The 26,671-nt window shown below is 60.1% G+C and overlaps 1 protein-coding gene across 1 annotated transcript in view; it reads left to right on the top strand.

The window, feature by feature from the left end:
* The window catches only part of SLIT1 (slit guidance ligand 1), a gene marked incomplete at its 5' end in the record, with an annotated part of 58,710 nt that overhangs the window by 7,349 nt on the left and 24,690 nt on the right, over window positions 1–26,671 (top strand). The window contains 3 exon segments of the mRNA XM_082002302.1: window positions 5,071–5,142; window positions 5,456–5,527; window positions 6,151–6,222. Coding sequence (XP_081858428.1) covers window positions 5,071–5,142; window positions 5,456–5,527; window positions 6,151–6,222 — 216 coding nt within the window.

The following is a 26,671-nucleotide window of genomic DNA, read 5'->3' on the forward strand; positions in this document are numbered from 1 at the left end:
TTTTGCTGCTTGGGCAGTTCAGCGAGCTGGTGCTGGGACTCAATTACATTCAAGCAGCTGGGTGAAATCTTGAGAAGACTTGAAAAAAGCAATAGAAGTGCAGGATGAAAGGTTGCAGCTGCTCTGTCCCCCAGTGCTGAGTGCAGGGGTCAGTCCGGGCTCTGAGCCTCAGCCGTGTTTCCATTAGCAGTCTGCGTGATGGGACACAAGCTGCTTATGACATTTGCGGATGCCACCAGGCTGGGAGGGATGCTGCAGGGCAGGCTGAGATTTCAAAGTGGGCTTGGCAAACAGGAGGAATGGGCTGACAAAAAGGATGCTGTTGCCTGGTGACTCGAGGAAGGTGTTTGGTGGGAGGGGGTCACCAACAGCACAGCTGTGGGATGGGAGCACGAGCTGAGCGGGTCCTGCCCCTGCAAGGCAGAGAGACCCTGAGGGAGAGCTGTGCCTGTGGGGCTGGGGGCTTGTTGTGGGGCACGGGGCTGGGAGAGGGGACCTGTGTGGGCAAGGGAGCAGCCCGGTCTCTGTACCGTGGTGGCTGGGGCAGGCAGGCATGGGGTTCCTCTGCAGCGAGAGGGGTTCAGGTCAGAGTTTTGGAAACGGTCCTTGAGGCAGGAGCAGTGAGTTGCTGGAATAGGGCACAGAGGAGTGTCAGTCCCCGTCCCTGAAGGAGCTGCATACACGTCTTGTCAGGATTGATGGAGGGCTGCGGAGATACTGCTGTGGGGCGTGTGACCTTGCAGCCTTCATTTCTGCGCTTCCCCGATTATTATCTGTCACTGCCGGCTGCAGCTGGGTCAGGCCCCCAGGATGAGGGTGCGGAGCCGCTGGGAGGGGAGTTGAATCCCTAAGGGCCGGTGCTCTGAGCCAAGGACAGAAATGGCGATGAGGACCATGGATGCATCACACCAACGAAGCCACTGCCAGCCTCGCTGGGCGGTGAGGCCGTGGTGGCCCTCAGAGCGGGGACCGCAGGAGCACGGCTGGCTGCAGGCGTTGCTGGCACGGACCCTTCTCCGCCAGCCCCTGCAGTCACCGCCCGGGCGCCGCGCGTACCCGCCCTGCGCTGGTACTGACACGGCCGGGACACGTTTCTCCGCTTGCGGGTGCAGATACAGGGTTTCGTGTCGCAGGCTTTCCCCTCTGCCTTCTTAAAAGTGGGAGTCTGGGGAGGGCAGTGGTTAGGATTTCTGGCTCGGTGGGAAAGCAGAGCTGAGCCCAAGGGTGGGCGTCACATGTGTGCCGAATAGCTGATGCTTTGCAGAGGAGTACGGATGGTGGGATTGTGCTGTCTGCTCCTTCCCGCTCCTGATAAATCAGTGCCCAGGGAAATATCACTCATGTTGGCTGTATTTAATAAATTACCTCTCAGCATTTGCACTCTCTGAGGTTGTTACCAAGTTAGTGTAGCTCCAAACCCTGTGAAGGGAAAAGACGCATCAGACCCCTTGGGAGTGGAATAAGCCATCCAAAGCTAGTAACCAAATATAAACCCAGACTATGCAAATTCAGTCTAACGAACCCTGCTGCAATACAGACATCCCATCTGGGAGTGGGATGATCCACAAGCAACATAGCAAAGGGACTGCTTGTTTTAATGATTTTTCCTCTTCCCAGGGAGAAATGAGAGGGGGGTTCTGAAACTCGCAGATTGCAAATAATTTGCTGCCTCTCCAACGGCAGCGTGAGATTTGGGGTGCTGAGAGGCAGAGGAGGGCAGCCTGGATGAATGTGATGTTGCTTTCTGGCATTCAACTCCATGGATTAACGGCAAAAGAGCACACCCCACATCTCTGCTTTCAAATCACAGTCCAGAAATGCAACCGATCTGCCAGGCAGCTCCCCAGACGCATCAGTCCTTATCGAAGCTCTGCTGCACGGGGCAGGGCAGGGTGTTTCGCTTCACTAGGAAAGGGCACGGAGGCAGCGGGTGAGCAGCTGAGCAGCGGGGATCCAGCTTTTTGGGCACAGCAGACTGTAATTTATCTCCATGAGGAACCAAAGGGGATTTAGAGGGGAAAAAATGGCATGAAGTTAAATAGAGTGTTGCCTCGGCGTCCTTACAAATAAGCTTTACCTGCTGTTCGTTCCCATCTTGGTTGCAAAGACCATCATTTACCCGAACAAAGGCATGGGGGGATGCTGAGAGCAGTTGTCAGGGAGCACACAGGGCCAGTCCCCGAGGGAGTGGGGCTGTGGAGGGGCCCTGGGACCCTGCCCCGCTCGGGGACCACCACCAATCCCTCTCCCAGGAGCACCCTGGGGATGCTCAGCGAGCACGCAGGGAGCGGAGGCTGGTGTGGGCTGGGTGGGCAGCACAGTTGCCCCCCAGGATGGCGTGTCCCCAGGGTGGCATGTCCCCAGGCAGGCATGTCCCCAGGCAGTGCCCCAGGGCAGTGCATCCTGCTTGTGCCTCCTTGTGATGAAAAGTCTTTGGCTTCAGGCTGCACTGTCCCAGAAGGTGCCTGGGAGAGAAGGCAGAGCCTGGTTTCGGCATGTGGAGGGACTGGCCGTGTCCAGTCCATGGCTCTTTGGTGTCTCCACATGTCTCCGTGCTGCTTTGCCTGTGCTCTGGCTAGCGTTCTGGGCTGCTGATGCTCAGAGGACCCCAGAGGTGTCCAAGCCCTCCTTGGGCTTTGCAGGCTGAGGTGTAAGTCTTGGCTTTCTGATTGAGCAGTTTTAAAATCAGGCCTCTCTGCTCTCTCTGCAGTACTGGAGATTTCCACACGTTGCAGCCCGAGTAGTGTTAGGTATGTTTAAAAGAAGGCGATGTGGGAGTGCTGCTGGGGACCCTCCCTCGCCAGGAGCTCAGATGGGCACCGTGACCTCCAGCCTGGCCCTGGGGAGCTTCCCAGGCGATCTGCTTTGGCAAGGGCCCCTTAGGACTCCTGAGCGCGGGGTTTCTCCCTGCCCTTAGCTGGCCCAAAAGCTGTGGTCCATCAGGAGGTCAGCACACACATCTGCACGTACTGAGCCACCCTTCCTGCGGTGACAGACGTCTCTAAAACGCACGACCCACCCCAGTGCCTGGTGCCCAGGACTCACAGCCTGGCCGTGGGTTTTGCTCCTGGGAGAGGGGCAGGACCGAGCCCTACAGGCTGCACCGTGCGGGTTGGAGCCCGGTCCCTGGGAGCCAGACGTGCCCGCTGTGCGCGGGCCGGACGGGGAGCCGGGGGCTGCGCAGCCCGAGTGTGGGTTTCAGTTTAATCGCTGGGGCTGGGGAACCTCTATTCATTCCCCGCTTGCATTCAGCTGTGTCCTAGTAACGTGCTGTCCCACCTCCTTCCCCACACAGGCGCACACGGCTGGATAATGGCAAGAGCCCGGCGCTGAATAGCGGTGTAATTATGAGGCTATAATGGCGAGCTGGAACTCATTAGCCATTATCAGCCGTTTCAGCAGGACAATGGTAGCACCCCGGGGTGCGCGGCTGTGCTGGCTGCACCCGGCGGCCCTGCACGCTGCTCGGCGGCTCCGGGGCCAGCCTGCCGCTGACCTCGGCCCCTCGCATGGCCGCACAGCCCGGTGGAGGGAGGCTTTGGCTCTGGGTGGAAATGATGGACTTTGTATTCAGCCCCTCGTGTGGCATGGGGCATCCATCTGCTCAGCGGTCCCGCTGCCGGGGCTGGGGGGCTATAGAGCCCTGGGTGCGGGGGTCCTGTCCGGGCACCGCAGCCTGCTCTGGGCTGGCACCTCCTGCCTCTCCCCTGCCCTGGGTCCAGCAGCTCGTCTTCCCTTGACTCCCTACCCCTCCTGTAGTTATTTAGTTTCCTCTTTATTTCCATGTCTGCATACGGCACAGGCAGCTGGGTTCCAGCGTGGGAGTCCTTCCCGGGCCATATATTTGCGCGGGCATCTTCCGTCCCCGGGGCATGCCGTGGGCGGATCGGCCTCCTGGCAAGGAGCAAACGCTGCCGTGCCCTGCGCTGCCGAGGGGGGGAGGCTCTCTCCTGCCCGTGGGGTGCTGCACAGGGACCCCCAGCTCTGCAGGCTGATGGTCCCTGCTCTCCCTGCAGTGCTCACAGCCTGTAATGCGAAAACACACTGCAAAGCTGAGACTGCGAGGCGCAAATCTCTGCAGCTCCCGGCTCAATGTGTTTTTAAAGCAGGGTAATCGTAGCAGGGGCACGCTGGAGAGCGTGGTGGGCGAGAGCTGGGGAGGTGTAGCTGGCAGGCTGGGAGCAGAGCCCCTGCCACGCCTGGGTCTGGCAGTGGGGCACACCTTGCCCATGTGCTGAGCAGAGCCTGGGCACGACAGGAGCTGTGGGTTAGGTGCAGGCAGCCCACGGGCCGCCCTCTCCCCTTTTTACCACCAGCAGGGCAAGCAAGCTGGGATAGCGTCTCCCCTCTGGGCTTACCCAAGGCTTTTGCACAAGGGAGTGATGTCGGGAGAAGCAGCCGGTCCCTGGCAAGTGTCTCTTGGCAGGTGAAACTTGAAGTATGGCTTGTTCTCCAGGCAGATCTTTCAGAGGTGACACAGGGCAGAGAACGGTGCGAGGTGTTGAGCACTGAACCAGTTGTGATGCATGTGGGTGACCTGCAGATGGATGTTTGGAGGGATCCTGCTTTTCTGGGGGATGGTTGTTTGCTTTCTTATTACCTGTGCCCTCTCTAAGCCGCTCTGTGTGTTTAGGATGGCCCTGCCAGGTGTTTGCCACATTTCCAGAGTGAGGTGATGTACATCCAGCCAGGCGGCTGCTGGCGTCACTGGGATGTTTATCGCATCGCTGATGGCTCTGGGGCTTCTGTCCCAAGGGGGGACAGTGTGGGGACAGGGAGATGTGGGGAACTGGGTAGCCCCTGCCTGTTGCTGCTTTATGAAAGATGCAAGCTTACACACTCCCGGCCAGACAGACTTCCGTGCACCCAGCGCTGCTGGCCGTTGAGGATGAGGGTCTACTCCAGAGCCAGCGGCTAACCCTGCCATTCCCAGCAAGGGACCACAGAAATGCAGAGGCCGCTGGTGTCCTTTGGGTCTTGCCTGCCCTTTTCGGGGAGCCACAGGGGAGCCCTGGTGCCTGGCTGCCTCCTGAGTGCTTCCCTGCTGACCTCCGCCTCTTCTCTCCGCAGGGAGCTCAACGGCAACAACATCACGCGGATCAACAAGAACGACTTTGCTGGGCTGAAGCAGCTCCGCGTCCTGTGAGTTCCTGGAGAGGGGCTGACGGCCCTGGCCTTGGTGGGCACCGTGTTCGGCCTGTGACCCCTCCTGGGGCTGGTACAGATGATGCTGAGCCCTTTGGTGGGCATCAGCTGGCAGGGCTGGAGGGTGCCCATGTTGGGCTGAGCATGGTGGGCTTCCAGCCAGGAGGGAGTGGGGACAGAGAGGCCAGGTTGTGTTGGGAGGATGGTGGGAGCCAGGTGGCCCTGGGTCCAGAGGAGCATCGGGGACCCCGCCGGCGAGACTGGCAGCTGGGGACCACCTTTTCGCAAAGTTGACCCCTTCTCTCTGCAGGCAGCTGATGGAAAACCAGATCAGCACGGTGGAGCGTGGGGCGTTTGATGACATGAAGGAGCTGGAGCGGCTGTGAGTGCCTTGGCGCGGAGGCGGGTCTGTGAGGGGCTGCCGGGTTTAGTCGCAGAGAGCATCCTTTCCTTTTTGCCTTAAACCACAATATATCAGTGCTGCCTGACTTCAAACAGTTTCTCTGCTGCACGGCAGCAGTATTTTACAGCGTGGGAAGCAAACCTATTTCTGTTTCTATAAAGTCCTTTCTGATGCTTTTGGGGTGAGTGGCAGGTTAAACACAAATCACTCTCACTGTTATCAGCTGCATCCTGTGCGTTAGCGAGGGAGCCGTAAGTTCCAGTCCAGTACTCAGTAAAATAGCTCAGCGGTTTAAAAATCCCAAGCTGCTCGAGCAAATACGAGGAGCTGAGTGAGCAGCAGGTTAACAGCGCAGTTAAGCAGCAATCAGCACTTAACAGCTTGGAGTCCTGTCTGCATGTAATTACAATATTGTGAGTAAGTCTATTAATGCCCCGTTGGTTGCCCCTGCCTGGGCGTGCTGTGAGCAGGACAGGGGTGTCCTTGCCAGGTGGGATGCTCTGCTCTAACGGCCCCTCCGAGCGAGCCAAAGCGCCAGCTGGGCTGCCGGCAGGGTGACTGCTTTGCCCCCGGAACCCTGACCCTTTCCTCCTTCCCTGCAGACGGCTGAACCGCAACCAGCTGCACACCCTGCCCGAGCTCCTCTTCCAGAACAACCAGGCGCTGTCGCGGCTGTAAGTACACTCCGTGCCGGCGGGGCTCCCCTGCCTGGCCGCGGCCCTGCTCGGGGCTGCCGTGGCGTTTGGAGGGGCACTGACGTCCCGGGAGGGTGCTGCTTCTGGGGCGTTGTGCTGGCGGTTACTGGTGTCTTGTCCCGGTGAGCGCTCAGCCCGTGGCAGGGGAACGCACCCTGTTTCTGAGCGGCCCAAGCGTGCAGCGTGGCGGGGAATCAGCTTTGCCTCGCAGAAGACCTGAGACCAATGCTGTTAAAGACTGCGCTAAACGTCCTTGCAGCGCACGGGGATGTGGCAGGAGGTGCTGGCGGTTTGGGCTGGGGCTGGCGTCGCCGAGCCGGGCTGTGCGGGCACAGTTGCCGGTTTGCAGAGGTGCTGCGAGTCCCGCAGCCTCCTCTCTGGATGCCGATCATAGGCTCTGGATACCTCCAGGGACCTCCACAGGGCACAGAGAGCCCCACGGCCCTGCTCGAGAGCTGCCTTTATGCTGTTGTCTGGAGCAGCCTCGGGAAGGAGTGGGAAGCCCGGCCTGGGACAGATGCAGCCCCTTGTGCCTGCCTGCCCCAGCCCTGCCTGCCCCTCTGTGCCCGCAGAAACACCCCCAGGGACTGTCTGTGGTCTCGCAAGCCCCAGCTCTGCAGATCCCTCTGGGCAGGGCTGCTGATAAATACTATCTTTTCCATATTGGCTTTCCCTTGCCTGGGGCTGCTTTGCTCAGGCAACAGTGCTGCCAGCACTGCCAGCATTGTTCAAACTGCGGGGAATCTTCCTAACAAAGCCTTTACCGGCTCTCAGCTGTGTCAGGCACCACGTACATTGGGGAGCGGGGTGTGAGGGGGAGAGAGTGCATGCCAAGCCGGGTCTGGGTGCTCTCCATCGCTTGGAGAAGATGCTTACACCCTGTGGCTGATTCGCAGTGCGTAGGAGCAGGTCAGCAGTGGCCGGGACACAAGCTCTCTGCTTACTGTTATCTGGTATCTCCAGTTTCTCGGCTGCGAAATGAGGATGCCAGGTCCCTGCCAGGGCAGGGTCGGAGTGGATGAAATAACTGAAGGGACTGAGACATTGCCAGGACAGGCACGGCCATGTCCAGGGCCAGGCAGCCCTGCCCATGCAGGCAGTCTGTGGCTGAGCTGTTTTTGCTCAGCAGTGATGCCAGTTTCTTCCGACAGTGCCAGGGAGTCAGTCCCGGAGTCCAGCCGGAGGCGGTGTAATGAAGGGTTAAAACACCGTGTGGGTTGCCAGCGTGGGATGTGTGAAATGGTGGACCTGTGCCAAAGATGGGCCTAGGTAATGGCAGCTGATAGCACAGGCGTTCAATTAATTATCAAATGGCATTTGTCGAGCTCAGCTGTGCCGTATCGTGGCGCCAGCAAGGGCCCATCCTCCTCCAGCCGCCCATCGCATAACAAAAAACACGGTCGAGAGAATTTTACAAACATTAGCGTTTCCCTTTTAATCTCCTCTAGATTTTGCTGCCGAGCCCTTTCAGAAAGCAAACCCCAACAATTCACCGGGGAGATGCAGAAGCACAGCCTCCCAGGCGGGCTGGGCGCCGCGTCCCGCCGTGGCCCTCGGGCTCGCGTGGAGCCGGGGCCGTGCCACGGTGCGCACGGGGCTGTGCGTACTCTCGCACGGCGTGCACGGTGCTGTACGTACTGCCATGGGTGAGGAGGGGTGTGCAAGAGGCTCCTTGCAGCCAGCCCATGTGCAGGTGCATTTCAGCCTCTGCCCATGGCTTTACTGTTGCTTCCCGTGGTGTGGTGGTTGTTTCCAACCTGTTCCCTCCTGCCCTGCTTCGAAGCTGTTTTCTGACCATCTCTGCCGTGACAACCACCGCCTGGACACCAGCACCCGGGAGTTTTTCTTGTGCAATCTGGGGCTGTGCGAGTGGGCTCAGATTTTTGCAGCCCCTCAGCTACAGGCGATGCCATGTCTTGGGGAGCTTTGACGCAGGCTCGGAGCGGAGGGTCCCTGCAGGACTGGGGAGGGGGGACGTGCTGAGCCGCCTGCCATCCCTCTGTGCAGCACACTACCCCACGTGCTGCCTGCGTTAGTGAGGGCAGGGATGCCGTGCTGGGGTCTGCCCGGGGAGCACATCAGGAGCCGCTGCCCTGAAAGAGCCTCGAGCGCTGCGTTTGGGCAGTAAAGCCCAGCACGCTGGAGGACCTGCTGCTCCCCCTCCTTGTGGCTGCCCGTTGCTGAGACGCCCCAGGATGGGGCTGGGACAGCGGAGCAGAGCTTATCTAGACACACCGTCACACAGGCTTAGCAGGAGGTGGGATCTGGACCGGTGCTAGTCCGGCTGGTGTGGGAGGTCATAAGGACGCTCTTAAATTGCCGCAAACCTGGGTCAGGCTACAGGGATATGAGTCAGTGGGGAGCAGGTTTAAGCTAGATTGAAATCAGCTTGCCTTGAACTGAAATCGGAGCCTCCCTGCCAGACTTCGCACTTATTTAACTGCTGAAATGGATCTGGGGTGGCCCCACGGCTTGCTGCCCCCTCCCTGCCCCGGAGGCAGGCTGGGACCTGTGCTGGTCGGGATGGGGCCGGATGGGATGGGATGGGATGGGAAGGGAAGAGAGGGCTCTTACCAGCACCTTGCTCATGCTGATCCTGGTCTCCAGACCATTTCCAGCAAGCGGTGCCTGTCCAGGCTTCCCCGGGCCCTGCCTGCTCGGGCCACCCATGACGTGCTCTTCCTGTCGTGTCCTTGCACTTTGATACCCGGAGGTCTTGAATTAGCAGAAACTGGCTGAACAAGTTGGGCTGAGATCTGTTTAGCTGGGAAATGAGGCTGCCAGGTCTGGCAGGTGGGGGCAGCTGAGGCAGAAAGCCAGGGGTGGGTGCAGGAACCCGTGGGGGTTGCTTAGGTGGGTACCTGGGTGCTGGCCTGGGTGGCGCAGCCTCTTCTAGCCTTGGTCTTGATGCATCCTCAGCAACACATCGGTAACACGGCAGCAGGTTAAGGCAAGGCTTGATGTTGAATGTGGGGTATGTGATACCCATAGGGCAGTTTTCCACTGTACCTCCAGCCTCATGGAAATGCCACGCAAGCACAGAGGGAACCTCGGGCGGGGATGGAGAGCTGTTTGTCTGCCGCCTGGGTCCGAGCGTCAAAGCCTAATCCACGTCGGTGGCGCTTTGCGGTCTCCCAGCCCGGCTTGAGCTGCAATTAGGTACTCGGAGCTGGGCTCTAAAGAGCATTTGTGCATCGGGATAATGGAATGGGTTTGAGTTAAACCTGATCCGCCAGGGCTTAAATAAACGGGGAAACGGCAGGAAAGGGCCAGCGGAAAGCAAAACTCAAATGAGGGCATTGGGGGAGGTGAGATGCCTGGAGAGGAATGTTTTCCCCTCGGTATTTGGGAATATTGAGCTGACGCCTGCCTCGACCCCAGCTCGGTCTGAGATGGTGGGGTGGGGGGTGCTGCGCCAGCGCCTCGGCAGCGGGGCGGGAGGCTGGAGGACTCTCTGCGTGGCCTCCATTATTTATATCTGCTGCAATGAGCGGATAACTCATTAAGCAGTCCCGGTGGCTGGAAATGGTGCTGATCTGAGGTTTCACTGGAGAGCACCTGACCCCAGTGACCCCATCTCAAACTGGGTTTAATTAAACTGTCAGCACTGGACGGAAGAACAAAGTGTTGTGGGCTTGGAGGGGGCCGGGGTCCCCCCCACAGCTCACTGGGGAAGAGCGGATCTCCTGCGAAGTGGAGAGCTGATAAAAAATGGATCTTTCCTTCCGTCGAGGAAAATTACCCATGAAAGAAGGTGACCTCTGCTACCGCACTGCCCAGCACTGGTCCCTGCTGTGCCACAGCCGTGCACATCTTGGCTCAGCACCGGTGCCAGCAGACCTCACTTCAGCATGTCTACTGAGCTGGCAGGAGCTTTTTTTTCCCTTGGGAGGGGGGATCAAAGCCCTTGAGTTCCTTTCCGCTCCCTTGGGAGGGCTGGAGGAAGGACGGGAGAGGAGTTTTGCAGCCCTGTCTCCCTTCTCTCCCCACCTTCCCTTAAAACCTCCTCCTGAAGCTGTTTTGAAGCCCCTGGGTGGGGATGCGAGGAGGAGACAGGAGGCTGGGATGGCCGTAGCAGCAGGGTGAGAACAGAAACGCTTGGGGCTCCTCGTCAGGGAGGCAAAGATGTGAGCTGTTGAAATGTGCTAAAGGCAGCCAGGATGGCTATAAATAAATGGTTTTCTCCAAGGGAAGCCGAGCTGGCGTGAGGGAAGAGAGCAGTGGTGGGTGCTCAGCCACGGGGAGCTCTGCGGAGATGCTCCCACAGGGGAGCAGCAATCCCGGCTGGATGTATCCCCCTGGGAGCAGCCGCCCAGAGGTTTCCCTCGCCAAAAGCCACGGCAGCCTTTCGGCAGAGTGGGAGCTGAGAGAGGACGAGCGGAGAACGGGGGAAAAAGGTCTTGTCTCCAGAAGGAGGAAGATTTAGGACATGGGCCACAGCCCGTTGGTTCCTGTCAGACCCATGCCAGCAAAAATGGTGGAGGAGAAGGTGCCTCGTCCGAGCCGGCAGCCAGGGCCAGGGGGAAGGGCTGGCAGTGCTGCTCTCCGCTGTAAGGGCAGGGGCTCCTTGGAAACAGCATTAACATCTCAATCAGGACCAGTGGCTTTCTGAGCCGGGGACATGTGAAATGCTGTAGGAGCTGGGGGGATTGTCACCCTCCGGTGAGACTGTCCTGTGGCCGGAGCCGGCAGAGGAGTAGCGATGCTCTACACTTCTGTCTGGGAGCTGAGACAGAGACCAGGGGCTGATCCAGACCCCCTCTGGACCAGGGGTAGTTCAGGATCTGGGTGATGAGGGAGTTCTGAGCCGAGCTGCAGAGAGCACCGCAGCTGGGTGTGCTGCCCGGGCGGGAGAGCTTACATTCTGCAAAGCACTGGGGCAGGATCCTCACACCACCCCTGCATCTGCCCAAACCCAGCCCTAACTGCCTTTAGAAAAGCAGGCGGAGAAAAATGGAGCGGTGCTAAATAACTTGAGAAAATGCAAATGACATCCTTCAAGAAGGAGAGGACCACAAGCAGGCGGGAGGAAGCTGCGAGCTGAGTAGTAGCAAAACAGGGTGACAAGTGAAAAAGGAGCTGTCGGAGAAAGGAATAACAAAACAGGCCCCGCTCGGATGGGGCTGGCTGCGCGTGGGAGGTGTTGCTTGCGAGACTGTACCAGTGACCGTTCCTCTTGCCACCGCACTGGGAAAACCCCCAGAGAGGAAAGGGAGAGATGGAGAAATGCTGGGACAAAACCTGAGTGCTCGGTGGCGGCTGGGTAGAGGAGCAGTCCCGTGCCCCCGCAGTGGGTGGCCGTGCGGGGTGGGAGGTGGGGATGCTTCCCAGGGGATGCGGGTGTCGCAGCTCTGCTCCCTCCCAGCTGGGGGGACTCGCCTGCCTGAGCCCCGGTTTCGATCTGGCAGGGGATTTTCGCTGCCTGCCTGTGTGTTGGCTCCCTGGAAATCCTGCCGCGGTGGTGGGCCGGCTCTGGCCGCGCGCCGGCTCTCCTGTGCCAGACACCCGCCCCGTCCTCCCACGGCTGCTCCTGTTGGGGCTTTGGCTGAGGTTCGCTCCCTCCAGCGAGGTTTTGTGCTCGTTCTGCAGCCGGTGAGCTCGGCGTGCGCCTGGGAGCCTGCAGCCGCTGCGTGGGAAAGGGCCCGCAGGCACAGCGTCGTGTTTTCATCTTTCCGTGCTGGAGCACGGTCGCTTCGGTTCCCCGGGCACGTGCGCCTTTGCTCTTTGCGCAGACGTGGCTGTGCTGCTGCTTGGTGTCTCTGCACGGAGGTCCATGGTCCAAGAGCAAGGTGCCAACGTCGCGAGCAGAGGGCAGCTCCCCCTGAGCATCCCCTGCTTCTGTCCCAGCTCCCCCCTCCGGCAGCATCCCCCTCCCCTTGCTGGGCAAGGGCCAAGTGCCCCCGCTGTCACCGTGCCCACGTTTCGGCCGTTGTCCTCTCGACTCCGGGCGCCGTACCCCCTTGTGCTCCCCGACAAAGCCCCTTCTGTCGGGGACAGAGCAGGGCTGGGGGGGGCAGGCTGGGATCTGTCCCCCCGAATACCAATCAGGAGGGGGATCGTGTTTACGCCGGTAGCTGGGGAGTGGCTGCGGGGTCTGCGGTGCGAGACCCCCCCCCCCACCAGCCCGGGGGGACGGGGAGGGGGAAAGGAGGCCTCGCCGCAGCCCCCGGGAACAAAGAGTCAGTGTGGCTGGTGACAGCTCTAAGGAAACGCGGGGAAACAAATGTGCCACTAATAGGTGGGGAGGTTACCTAGGAAAAGATGCTGCCGGGCGGGCGGGCGGCCAGCCCCCTCCCCGGCGGGCTGGCAGGCGGCGAGGGGCTGGGGCTGGCGCCCCCGGCGGGGCTCAGGGGACTGCAGTGGGGCCAAGCCGAGGCGGGTTTGTGGTCCACGCAGGGCAGGCCATGCCCTCGTGCTGCTCTCCTCGTGGGGACAGCATCCTTACGGGAGCAGTCAGGAGACCTGGGGGTTTTTGTGCTGGGTGTTCCCGCTGGGGAAGCGGCACCGTTGTGCAGGGAGCTGCTCGCTGCCTGCTTGGTCTACCCTGCTTCCTCCATCGCTAACATGCCACAGACCTCAGCTTTTTTTGGGGGCCCCAAAAAGACTCCCTGGGATCCTGAGTACAGCCAAGCCTCAAAGCCTTACGAATTAAACACTTAGTTTAAGACCTTTTTATATTTAAGCGCTTCCGTAAGCTTTGTGGGACCTGCCTCGCGGTCTGCAGAGGCGCAGGAGTGCCAGGGTGAGGGTCGCTGCCGTGCCCCGACCTGCCACCGAGCAACCTCCCCCTTTGCTTCCCACCAGCCTGGGCCCCCTCCCACCGGGGTGATGGTGCAGACCCCGCACGGGGGTGCCCCGGCCCCCGGCTCTGTTCTGCGCCATTGTCCCACTGGCGAGCCGGGGCTGCCAGGAGCAGGCATTGCCAGCCGGCTGCCTGGAGATAATCTGCCCCCTCCCTCCCTGCGCCCCGTTGTGCTCCTGACCCGCGGCCGGCTCTGGCTTTCTGGGTGTTGAGCTGCTTCCAAGGTTTCCCTGGCAATGTGTGGGGTCGAGCCCCGCTCCCAGGGCTCCCTCCTCCAGCCGCTGGCTCCGCCGGGCACACCCTGGTCTTGCTTTGGGTGCAGGCTTGGATTTGGCTTGCTTAATGCTACTAAAGCAAAGGGGTTTGGGTCTGTAGTGAGGTGCAGCTTCCAGCCCCCTGCCCCTTTCGGCAAGCGGCCCTGCTCCGTGTGCTGTCGCCCTGTGTGGACCATCCCTGCCCGCCTCTCTGGTGATCCCTACCATGCTGGCAAACGAGAATTTGCAACGTGCAGCATAAAATGATGGAAAATCAAGTCTTCCTAATGCTGGGCAGCAGTACTAATTACACAGCTATTAAAACACAGGGGAATTATTTATTCCCTCCCCATCTTGTAGCTCATCGCCTGCATTGTGCCCCATTCACCCCTCGGCCAGCTTTGGTCCCCTGAAAGAGTTACGGGAGCACTCGGAGGAGCTGATCCCTTTGTCCATGCATTTCGGGAGCGGAATAAAAGCATTGTCTTCCTCCTGTTTTCACAGCTCAGATAGTAGAAAGGTTCAAAGTAATTTTAGAGAATCGTGAGCAGAATTAGCCTTTAGTAATTTGACTTCCAGGATGTGGAAGAAAAAAGTCTCATGTGGTGATTTTAGGGTAAGTTACAGCTTGGTAGCCCTGCGTGTGTATCCCACAGATGTGTTAATGTGCAGAGCCAGGTAATTAACCTGCGTTTGCTGGTTGATTCTCCCGCGGGTGGGTGCTGGATCCCCTTGTCTCTCCTGCTGGGACTGCCATGAAAACAAGCCGTCGGCAGTTCCCAGCACGGCTTCTGACAGCTGCCTGCGAGGTGCCTGTGCCGGGCCCTTCGCTGCTGCTCCCACGGGGCCCCTGGTGCTGTCGGCGTCGGTGCTGGACCAGGCAGCCTGCAGCCCCGACGCCAGCAGCTCGGCTGGCTGGGCACCGGCTTCTTGCCCCAGCAGGCTGCCTGGGGCTCAGGGGTGCTTTACCCACTGCAGGCGGTGGGTAATTTTCCCCGGGCTGAAGCGCTGTAAAGACCAAGCGTGTGTGTGAGCGTGAGTGGGGAAGATGCCCCTTCTCACGCCCGGGGGGTTTCCTGGCGGGGCAGGGCTTGCAGGCATTGCCAAGGGGAAGCTGTCCCCCGCCCGCAGCGATGGGCTGGGGGCATCCTGGTTTGGAGAGCCCATTTCCCCGTGCGTGCCGATTGCCATCCGTGCGCAAAGAAACCCGGCCGGCAGCGTGTTGGGGGTGGTGGGTTTGGGGAGGTGGGGATTCGTTTCCCAGATTCGCATCTGTGTTAAATTAATTACCATCCCAGGCTTATCCTCACTTAACCAGCGAGACACAGACGTCTGTGGTTGGGACCCCCACCGCCCTGCCAGAGCTAAGCAGCATATGGATTAGGGGGTCTTACTAACTGCCTCCCCCAGCCCCTCCGTGGTTGTTGCACCCCACTTTGCCCCCAGAGGCTTTGGTCCCTATTTGTGTCTGTATTTCCCTTCAGGACAGGAAAAGCTGGATTAATTTTTACTGTTCCCAAGGGAGCTGTTGGTAACCGAAGACATCCCGCTGTCTTGTTTTCTGTAAACCGGGAGGCAGGAAACGGCAGGGGTGGTTTAAAACGGTTTCCTTGCCCCCCCTGCTCCCTGTCTGGCCCTCGCTGCCCCTCAGATGGGGGATGGCGTTTGGGACAGAGCTGCTTGGAGAGAAATAAAGTCACTCAGACTTTTTCCAGACCCTGGGGCTGGAGGAGAGAGGTTTCTCCAGGAGGTGCAGGTGGGAAGAGCTCGACCATTCTTTTGAGTGTTTGGGGAATGATAATTCTGGGATCTTACCGAGGAGTGAGGGGCATTAGCCCTGTTGCACAGAGTGTTAAATGTGGAAAGCACAGGAAAAGCTCCCAAAAAGTGCCTCTCACCCTGGAGCTGGGAAGTCCTCCATCCCCGGACCCCTCCCATGGCAGAACTGGGAAGGGGACCCAGGAGTCCTGGCCTTGCATCCCCCCCCTCCCCGGTATGGTGCTCAAAGGGGCTTTTGTCCGGCTCGGAGCCCCACAGGTGGGTGGGCGCTTCATCCTCCCCCCTTACCCCTGGGCTGGGATGCTTTTTCCCAGGGGCTGCAGTTGGCCCGTCGCTATGCGACGCAGGCTTGTGGGTCGCCTCGGCAACGGGGGCCTGGGGATGCGGGTTGGGGGTCGACCCCATCACGGGACCCTTCTGGGATGTTTGCCCAGCGGCTGGTGATCCCACTTGCGGCGGACCAGCACGTACCCAGCAAAATGCGTGGCCGCGTGTTTTGTAGGGTACGTGCCGGTCCGTGGCAAGGACGGTGGAAATGCAAAATTGGCGCGTGCGGTGCTGGTGCACGCGTGGCACAGGGTGTAGGGTCGGGGTGCAGGTACCTGGCATCAGGGTTTCACCCCAGGGATGCTCCATTGCAGCTCCTCTCCGTTGCACAGCCAGGCTATTACTGCCTGGCAATTACCAATTAATTACTAACCATAGGGATGAAGTCGGGGCAGTGTAGTGGAGGGGGGATCTGTACTTGTGGGGTAAATGGGAGCAAGCAAGCAAGGAGCAAGCAGGGGGGCTGGCTGAGTTCCCGGGACTCGGCGGCGTTTCCAGCTCTTGCTGTCCGACCGGAGGCATTTCTACCTCCCGGCGTTGCCATCCCGCTCCGGCTCGCTTGTTCTCTTCCCCACGGGCTCAGCGTGTTGCTCATTCCTGCATCCTACGATTTCACAGCATCCCCGCAGCCGGGTGTTAATGAGATTAGACCCAAGCTTTAAGACGTCTCTCTCTATCCTTTGCCATCCAATTACACAGCCCGCATGGTATCTGATTGCCTGCGAGAGGGGAGGACTGGGGCTGGCTGGGATGGGAGGATGCAGCTGGTCTTTCTCGGTATCAGCCCCGCCGTGCCGAGTGGTTTTCTTTCTTTTCTTTTCTTTCTTCTTTTTTATTTTTTTCTTCCTCCCCCCTTGGCTTTGAGCTGCTTCCTTTGGCTTTTTCATCGCTTCTCGACGTGGCGACTGGGCAGAATTTGTTTAAATTAACTGCTTGAATGGCAGTGTTTGTGTGTGTTGGTGGGGGGGGAGCTCAGACAGCACCAGAATGGATGAGGGGGATTAAAGGTGCCTAATGGGTTCCAGATGGGCATCCTGGACTGGGAAACACCCCTGCAACACCAACCCCAGCCGGGGGCTGCTGGCAAGGAGCTCGGGGCTGGGAGCCGGGATGCTATGGCAGGTGACTGCCTGTCTCTCCCCTGACAGGCTGGCTGCCCCCCACGTGGGACCGGGGTGCCCTGAGGCTGCCGGGGTGCCGGCTGCCTCTGCGCACCCGGCCGTGCCTGGGGCGAGCGGGCAGATTTACTGCAGGAGGCACCTTCCCTGGCTGGCCCAGAGCACGGGGTGCGGTGGGCTCTGCTCTCTCCCCTGTGGGCTCTGGGGACGTGGGGCTGGGGACAAGCGCTGCGTGTGAGTCCGGCTTTCGGAGGTGCCTCAGCTCTGTCGTTAGCTGACGTTGCAAATACAGCCCGCCGCAGCAGCACCTCTGCGGCAGCAGTTTCTGCTCAGCAGTCTTGGTTGCGATGTGAAGTATAATAATATTTAGTCTTTTGACACCCTCCCCCTGGGACTCTAGGGCACCTCGGGGCGCTCACTCAGTCCAACATCCCCACCGCTGCCGACACCAGCATGTTTTTTCTTACTTACAGGTGGAAAACTGAGTCCGGGAGGCAGGAGTTAAATCACCTGCATGGCCCTGCCAGTCGCGTTTCCCAGACCTTTAGGGATTAGAGACATGGTGACAGCCCTCCCCAGCTCTCCAAAGGCTGTACCTCCCACCGATGGCCATATTGCTCCTTCAGACCTGCGACGTGGTGCCAGGGCCGCGTCTTCGTGCCTGTCCGGTGGCCGTGCCTAGCTTGGAAGCACGTCAGTCCCAAGTGGGATGAAGCGTGCGGGAGCGAAGGGCTGCTGGGGAGCGGTGTCGCTGGTGGGGACCGCAGGGTCGCGTGCAGGGTCATCGCTTTTGAGCTCTATTAATGGCTGAGAGCAGGATCAGGGTGTAAACTGCGAACTGGCCGGCTGCTGGGAATATCACCCGTGCTGTAGGATGGCTCATCTTGTTGTGGGGGATTTAAGCTTCTTAGGGGAGCGGGCTGCAGAAGAGCCCACCAGGTTTAATGGGAGTGAGCACTGAGTGGTACCTTTTGGTATTGAAAGCTAGAAAAGTCCCGTTCCCAGCAGGAACGATCCCACTCACCCTGCAACGGGTTTCTGCGAAGGCAGCGCTTTGCTCCGGCGTGTCCAGCTGCATCCGAGCCAGGGGACGAGGCAAGGCACAGGAGACGAGACCCACGGCAGCGCTCCCGATCCAGAAGGGCTGCGGCAGAAGGTGGGGGCTGAGGAGGGTCCGGGCAGGGTGGCAGGAGGTTGCCTGGGGTGGTTGGGAAGCGCTGGCTGGCCTCCCTCACCCACTGACCCTTGGCTGACGCTCTGTCTGCCATCTCCCCCGGCCCATCCTTGGCCCCACGTTCCCCCCGCCCCGGCTCTCGTTTCCTTCCACAAATATTAAGAAAATAAACAGCACGGCGAAAGGGGATGTCCCCGCATCCCTCCGCACACAACCGCCTCCCCGGGGAGCCACGCAGGTGCTGACCCCGCATTCCTCAGCCCAAGGGTTAACCGGAGAGAAAGCAAATATTGGCTTCTCCTGGGGCCACCCCAGCCCGTGCCCGTGGCCAGGGCTGCCTGTTGCCTGAGGAAGGAGGCTCACGGGGCGGGCAGGTCTCCATCCCTTGCAAGGGTGGTTGCACAAACCCGTCTCTTCACCTGGGTAGCCCGAGGTTCCCACCGTGGTCTGAGCCTGCTCCTCGGGGCAGGAGGTGCCCTGGCACGGCGGGGACAGGCGAAGCCACGCGTGTGATGAGCTGGAGGGTCAGCCTGCGCCGGGCACTGGCTGCGGCGGGCTGGGGCACGGCTGGCGTGCTGCCAGGGCTGGCTGCCCCCCTGCCTGTCGCCGTATCTGCACCCGGGGCACGCTTCTGTGCCTCGGGGAATTGAAGGCACGCGGCTGGAAAGGACTCATGGCCGCTCTGTGGGGACCTTGTGCGTGCAGCGCCGATGGCATGAGCCCAGCGCTGCCAGCTCCCGCTGCCCCTGCCTGCCCCTCTTGGCTGGGCTTCTCCCATCCCCCTTCAGCCGTGTATATGGTTTTGTGGCCCAGGAGTCGCTCCGTGAAGCGTGGGACCCATGTTGATGCCAGGAGCGTTTGCGAGCCCCCCGGGGCAGGATCTGTCCTCAGCGGGGTCCGGCAAAGCGTATCCTCCCTCTCCCCCATCCTTCTTCACTCCCTCCATCCTGGTCTTGTCTCTTAGCAACTGCCCCTGGCCAGACCCTGGGCTGTGCAGGGAGGGATGTGACACTTTCCATGCATCAGTCACTTTGCCACCTCGAGAGTGATGGCGAGGTCGTTAACCCCCGCGGCACCGGTTGGGCCGAGGCGCAGCGAGCGATGATGGAGCATCGCTGCGACGCCTCCGCCCGGGCAGCAGCCGGCTGCTCTGCCTCCAGCTTGACACTGATCCCCGCTACAGTAACGATACGGGTGGCAATCAGGGAGGAATTAAAGGATAATTAATGCCAATCCACATGGAAAATTGCTCTCGTCAAACAAACCTGATATTTTTTTTGATGAGCTGACAAATTGGGTTGATAAGTAGCGACTGTGCTGACATGATATACCAAGACTTCTGCAAGTCATTTTACTCTTGCCTGGGGGTTATTGCGATGAAAACATTAATATTCTGCAAAAATCAGTGTAGCATTTCTGACAATGTGCTTCACTAGGAGACTTCCCAGGGGAATTGCAGCGGTCACCTTTCCGACAGGGTGCAGCGGGGCTCTGGTGATGATGAACCGATGTTCACCACCTCTGCAGAGCCATGGTGGTCTTGGGGGCTTTGGTGGCAATGTTGACTTTTGCCACCCTCCCCCCAAGCCTCCTGGCCTCTTGTTGCCTCCTCCTTCTGCCCCCGGGTGTGCGGTGAGCTGGGCAGCGTAGGTGATGTAGCCGGGGAAGAAGCCACCGGTACCGCCATGGAGCTTGGTTCGGAAGGGAACGCGAACCGATAGGTGAAAGGAGCAGGGCTGGTGCTGCTGGCAGGATGCCGGTCCGGTGGGATGCTCTGCCTGAAACACCTGCACTGGAAAACATCCTTGTGCGAGGTCAGGCAGCTGGGGAGAAATAAATGTAGGTCACAGCTACAAGACAGGGCACAGCGTCTGGGGACGCGGTTGCACTGAAAGGGACTCAGCAGCCGTGGCGGCAGCGTGCTTTGGGATGCAGGCTCCCAGCGCTGCAGCTTGGGTGATGGATGAGCAGAGCGGCTCTGGGTACCGGGGGCTGGGGCGGGGGGGTCGCTGTTTTGGGGGGCAGCGGGGAGGCCTCCGCTGAACATTGTTTCTGCTTTGGGGCCCACGGTTTAGAGAGATGTTGGGAAGTTATAAAAGGCTCAGAGAGGAAGTGCAGGATAATTGGAGGTCTGGAAAACCTGCCTTCCAGTGAAAAGAATTAAAAAACTCAGCCTATTTAGTGTATGCAAGAGGAGGTTAGGAGGGGATTTGATCCCCATCTCTGCATACCTGCATGGGGAGAAGCCTGATTGTAGGCACCTCATTAATTCTGTAAAAAAAGAAAAAGAACAGAAAGAGATAAAAAAAACATAAAATCATTCAATAACTGGAGACTGAAACCAGACAAATTCAGACTAGAAATAAATTTGTCTTTTTCACCACAGAGAGCTGTTAACCATTGAGCTGGGAGGAGGTGGATTGGATGTCCTTTGAAGTTGTGAAGGAGACCAATACTTCTTTCCCTGATGGTGAAAATGGGAAGGGACAGGGTTGGAGCAAGAATCCCAGGGAGGGACCTGCGTCTGGGCCAGGTGCGCAGAGGTATCCCAGTGATGAAGTGTGGCACCCCATCCGCTGTCCCTCTCTGGGCACCGGGGAGATCAGTCCAGCACCTCCACCCCAGGCCAGGACCTTAACTGCTTGCAAAGCCCCTGAGCATCCCTGCGCTGCGAGGCTGGCTGACAAACGCCGGCTGCGGAGGCTCTTCTCCATCCGGGACGATGCGAGGCGATGTCTGAGTGGGCACGTCCGCTGGTGTGGACGGGGCTGCCGGAGCTGGGGGGCTGCTGGGGGGTGCTCCCAGGCTGTCTCCGCTGCTCTCAGCCGGGCCAGAGGAGATCTGCTGGTGCTGGTCTTCCCACGCTCTCCCTGGGGAATGCTCAGCCTGGCCTTCCCGACCCCTGCGCTGCAATCCTGTCTGAGCCGCTTAGGCGGAGTTATATTTTTACTGGCGTGGTAAAAGGGAAAGATGGCTTGGCTTTAATTTTACGAGCTGCAAAGCCCCTTGCCCGGTTAGGTGCTGGCTGAGCTTTGCCAGGGCTCTGGCTCGCAGTTCAGAGGGCAAATAGCGGCGGTGGTTGAAGATGCTGTCTCTCCCCTACGCCGCTCCCTTGCCCATCACAACTGCTCTTCCTCCAGTGCCCCCATCTCTGCAGAGCCGGGCAGGATCTGCTCCTCTCCCATTCCCATCCCTTTGCAGAGCTACACCAGCAGTGACCGTGACAGCAAGGCCAAAAAGAAGTGCTCCCGGGTTGTCCGGCCACGGGGTTTTCCCGGCTGCCAGCCCCCCAAACTGTGCCTGGGACAACAAGGAGGCAAACGCTGGCTGCAGCTGGGGGGATGTGGCGCGGGAAGTCCCACCCTGGCCACACGTTTGGGGACAAGGCGTGCCGCGGGGCGGGATGCTGCGGGAAGCCGTCGGTGCCCCCCGTGAGCGGGCCAGTGTGTGCAAACGCCCATGTGCCCTCACAGCCTGCCGGCCCCTGATCCCCCGGTTGTAGGAATGTCTTTACATGCTCTGGGAATCTTTGTGCTCCTGTCCTTGCAGCCTGCCACTGCCGGGCCTGGGTTTTGTGCTTTTGCTTGCTTTTTTTTCCCAGCCTCTTTCACAAAGACACCTATTCTCCCCCTGCGCCCCGGGGATTTACACAGAAAGCTCACCCTCAACACAGCAAAAGAAAGGCCCGGGCGGCCCGGGAGAGGAAGCTCACACAAAATGCGGTGTGTGGCTCTTTGTGTCCCCTTTGTAATTCCTCTGTACAATGAACTGCCCCGGCCACCCACCAGCCCCGGGGTACCCCCAGGTGCCCTGTCCGCCGTGCCCCCCGATGCAGCAGCGGGCAGAGCTGGGGATGCTCTGCGCCGGGTAGCCAAGAGCATAGCCTTTGTCCTCGGGAGAAGCAAAATTTGGGCGGGATGGAATTCGCCATGTTCCCGCAGCAGCAAAAAGCTCCCTCGCATCCCCGCCGGCCCCAGGCAGAGCGCTGGGGGGTCCCTCCAGCAGAACCCTTCCATCAGCCCCTCTCTGACGGCTTTTAACATGCTAATGACCCTCTCAAGGGCAGGAGCAGCTCTGTGTAAAACCCATGTTCAGCTCTCGGTCATGGACATTTGCTCCGAGACACAGCGTTAAATATTTATCCTCCCTGCCTCCCCCCGACTCCGCAGGCATTAACAATAGCGATCGCAACCGGCCCCTTCCCCCTCGCCGGGAACATGTGGCTCCCGGACCATGGCAGCGAACGTTATCGTTTGTACCTGTGAATTATTGATAAGGTATAAGATAGTTCTTGCGGTGAAAAAATAATAAGGGGGAGAGGCTGTTTGCAGCCTGGTGGGGCGGGCGCTGCTGCAAACCCTCTTCTCCAGGGGCAAAATGGGCGGTGGGACCCCATTTGTGGCAGGTCCCGTCCGCCAGCTGACCGTGCCAGCCCTTAGCAGCGTGCGGCCGGCACCGGGCTGCCTTTGTGCACGGCGGCTCCTCTCTCGGCATGGGTCTGGCTGGCGCCTGTTCCCTCCTGGCTGGCCGCTGCCTTCCCCGGGGGAGGTGGGCAGCTGCCCGACCTCCCCAGCCCCACGCTGCCTGCAGCCTCCCGCGAGCTGGGGGATGTTCGCTTAGGCAGCTGCCTGCGGGTCGCGGAGGTGAGCGGGGATGTCCCAGCGCTGCGGGTCGGCTGCCTACCCCGTGGTGCTTTGATGGGGAAGGGGCAGGTATCACCCAGCCCCGCAGACGCCGTGGCTCTGGCGAGCAGATGGGGTTTAGCCTGGGAGAGTCTTTCAGCTGGAGGATCTGGGGGGCTCGGGCGGTCTCCAGGGGCTGGAGGATGGAGAGTGGTCCTTGGTCCTTGGCTTTATGGCCACCGATGCGTGCTGTCCCTGTGCCCTAAGCTGTCCCTGGAAAAGGGGGGATGAGGCTGCTGCGTCCCTGGAAAGCAGGTGGCAGCCCTGGGAGGGGGTCTGTTCCCCGCCTTAGGGCTGTGCTTTGGCTGGGAGCTGCACTCGGTGCACCCATCCCCTGAGCTATGGAGGTGAGAGCCTGTCCTGGAGAGCCCCCGGGTCTGCCAGCTCTGGCGGCCCTGGGCTCTGGCCGCGCTTTGCGAGGCTCCGGGATGCCACGCAGGAGGGTGCACATGGCTTGAGGGGATCTTGTCGTCAGTCGCACGGGCAGTCCGATTAAAATCACGGTGCCTCTTTTAAGCCAGTTCAAAGCCCGGCTTTGATGTACTTAGACCCTCAACCCCACTGTGTTTTGCGGGGATAGCATTAGCAGGAGAGCCAGGGCATTAGCGTGCAGAGCCTGGCCTGATCTGGGGTTACAGATCAGTGTCCCTGGGCTGGGTGACGAGGCACCAGGGCACTGCACCCACCCCGGGGACAGTGGGGTTCTGGGGGGAGCACGGCCGGGATCAGGCACCCTCCCGCCTTGCACAGAGCCCCCCGCTCCGGCAGCACCACCCCTGCCCGGGAAGGGGCTGCCCAGACCTGCCATGCACCATCACGTGTTGCTTTCCCCAAAATGTGTTTGGAATTCGGTGTTCCAGACTCCAGGGATGCAGGATGTGCTGCTGTTTCTGAGGACACGGGAGTGCCTGGGAGGAGGAGCAGCCCCTGCCCATCACCTGCCCCAGCCTGGGCCGCAGCCGGGGGCCACCCAGGCAGCGCTGCTCCCTACCCCCTGCCCCATTCCTGGCTCCCAGTAGTGGCTGTGGGGCTGGGAGGATTCCCATGAGCCACCCGCCTCCATGGCTCCTGCTCTGGGTCTTCTGGGGAAAGGTGGAGGTGTGGGGTGCTTGTGAGCACTGCGGAGGGAGGTGGGTGTCTCACGCTGCTCCTCAGTGCTGGCACTGCCACTGTCCCTTTCTGTCTGGCCTGAATGGTTTGGATACCGATTTTAATGGCACACTGCAGGAGCAGAATTGCTCCCAGCCTCCAGTTTTTGTCTTCCTCCCTGCCTAACCTCCCCAGGGTGCTCCTTGGGTTGTGTGCCCAAGGAAGCATTTCTGGGTGAGGAACGTTGCACTGGTCGTTCCACCAGCCCCAAAAGATGGGCTCAAGACCTGGACGGTCCGCGTCCACCCCTCTGTGGCTCCCCAGGGTCCTGCTTTTCCCGGTATGCTGGTGCAAGGGTGGGTGAAAAATTACACTGCTGGGGCAAAGGCTTGAAAGCGAGAATTAAGGAGTGGGTAAGTGAGCACGTGCACGTACAGCATGTCGGCACACTGGTGGGCATGTGGACGTGATGCGGTGGGCGATGGGTTGCGGTATGTGTGGCGCAGCGTGTACGGGCGCGACAGGAGGTGCTCCCAGGCAGCGTGTGGAGAGCCCCTGCTCCGAGGGTGCTCCCACGTCCGGCAGCGTTAGCCCCGAGCACAAGCTGCAGCATGGGAGCTGTAGTGAGGAAGGGGCCAAGCGCGACTCCTCGCTCCCGCCATGGCAGAGCATCCCTGGGCAGGCGACTGATCCCAGCATTGAAGTCTCTGGGAGCGTGAGCTCTCGTCTCCCCGCTCACCCTCCTGCTCCCCGACTTGCCAGCCGTGCCGCAAATACAGGCCAGGCCGCTCGGACATCAACTTTGAAGTGTGAATTTCAAACGCTGCCTGTGTCCTCGTCCCCTCTCGGGTGTCTGATGGGAGAACGGCAGGAGCACCGGGCACATGAAACAGCCCCGTTCAAAGCCCAGCATGGCGGCTCCCGCTTGCAAGCCGGGTTAAGTTTGCAGGGAATTACCCGGTGGTGTTCCCTGCCTTCGCTCCCGGCCTTTGCCCTTGCAAGCTGCCCGTTCTCTGCTTTGCTTTTAGGAGAAGAGCCTGGCACCAGAGCAGACACGAGCTGCATCGGGCTGGGCTCCTGCCTGCAGGTTAGGGTGGGGGATGCTGCAGCCCTCCCGTGCCCCATCCCCTGGTCTCCACGTCTCCATCTCAGTGCTGGATCGGGCTCGGTGTTGAGAATCAAGGCGCAGAAGGTTTCTGTGCGGGGGGCAAGGCAAGGCAGCGGTGCTTTGGCCTCGTTCAGAGCTGACACATGAGGACGAGACCAAACCCAAGCCCTTTTCTCTCCAGCTGCTTTCGGCCCAGAGGGGTGCGATGGGGATGGGTCATCCTGCGCTGGATCCCAGGGTGCTGCGGGAGGCTCGTGTGCTTGGCTGGGGCTGCGCGTGCGCGGGGAGGATCCGGCCCCTTCCTAGCGCGAGGCAGAGGCGAGACGGCGTGTGTGAACTCGACAAGACATCAGATGCGCTGCAGTCGGATGGAAATCGGCTCTTGGAGCTCCTTTCTTCTGGCGCCGAGCAGCTCCCCCCTCCTGCTCCCCCCTCGGCGGGTGGATGTGCTGGTACTAGGAGGAAGCGCCTGCTCTCCCCTCCAAGCCACGGTGCCTGGGATCTCATCTCCAGGCTCGCTGGCAATGTGCGTTAATGTTTACTTAACTAACTGGGAGCCCCCTTCCATCCCAGCCGCCTTTGCTGGGGGGGCCACACGGCTCGCGGGGCTGGTGGGACCGGCAGAGGCGTTTCTGGGCTGCCTCCTTTGTGCTCCAGAAATCTCCAACCCTCAGAAAAAAAGCCCTCTTCTCCCAATTTTCTCAAAAAGATGTCCCGGATTTCTTCCCAGCCAGGACCCTGCATTGTTCCAGTAGGATTTCAGTGGGGGAGCTGGCTAATTTGCAGTATTTTACATATCTAATATGTTGTCAGAAATGGTTTTAAATCCCTATAATATTTAATTAGGAGGCAGCTTTTGGCATATTAGGCAGGAACAGGGCTGTCTAATTAGTTACTGGCAATTTCATACCCGTGAAGGTAATTAAGTAAAAGCTGGAGGCAAGCTCCCATGCATGCATCCGCCCCAGTTTGGAGCTGTTCTGGGACGCAGCAGGGTTGATGCCAGTTGTCGGGCCGTGGAGTGGCGTATACACATCCAGGGCTGCTGCCGGGCTTTCCCCCTCCGTGGGGCGAGGGTCAGCCGTTCCCCATGGCAGGGACCATGCCCAGCCCATGGTCCCGGCTGGAGCAGGACATCCCCCACCATGATCGGGTCTCCAGCCACCTCCCACAGGACTCGGACACCCTCTTGGGCCTGTGATGTGCTTGTCTCCTAAACCTGGTATTTTTAATCTCAAACCTGAGCTGGGATCTGACAATATGTGAATCATCTATGAGATGTAAGAGCGGGCAGAGTCCCTGGCAGACTGGGGTGTATTTTTAGCCTGCACGTGTTGGAATTTGACTGTTTCTTAGAGAAAAAAAGAGGTTTTCGGATCTGAGCACCTAGCTCTGGCCAGGCTGGGAGCCCTGTGACTGGCTGCATATTGCATTGCCCGCCTTGAAAATAAAGGCTTATGGCAGCGTGGGAAGGAGGATGCGGGCGAGGCTGTGCTGCACAGCCCCTGCTCGCCTCTCCCATCGCGGAGGACGGCGCTGGGGGTCCGAGCCCTGCCCTGTGCCCATCAGGAGCTCAGGGGCACTGGCATGGGCAGCGGGGGCTGGCGGCTTGTCCTTCTGCTGGCCCAGGCCGGTGGCCGCGGCTTGTGGTAGCGACAGCTGGAGCTGGTCGCGGCTGGGGCGCTCCCAGGAGCGTGGGTGTCTCTGGGGGCACCAGCACCCTGCGCCTGTAGCCCCGCCATGCTGCCGTGTCCTTGCACACATGCTGGCGACGGATGGCACGTGTCCCTCCCCAGGCTGCCCTGGGACGGTTCCCGCTGCGTCCGGGGCTGGGGTCCCAGCCCGTGACGCCCCTGCTGTGAGACGGGGCTCCCTGGCTGCCCACCTCCCTCCGAGGGGGCTGGTATCTGCCCGACTGCGCCGGTGTGAGTCTCTCCCCCTCTGCGGGGTTTGCAGCCAGGACCCCGCTGTTCGGGAGATTTCATCCCCCCTTTAATCTTGGCGGTTGGAAGCCGGGGAGCCGATAATGATGAAGGAGTGTAAATGTCAGCAGGAAACCAGCTTCAGTCAGAACTGTTAAAAATAAGCCCGCCAG

Source organism: Phaethon aethereus, assembly GCF_964289735.1.
Source record: "Phaethon aethereus genome assembly, chromosome: 7".
NCBI classification, from domain to species: domain Eukaryota; kingdom Metazoa; phylum Chordata; class Aves; order Phaethontiformes; family Phaethontidae; genus Phaethon; species Phaethon aethereus.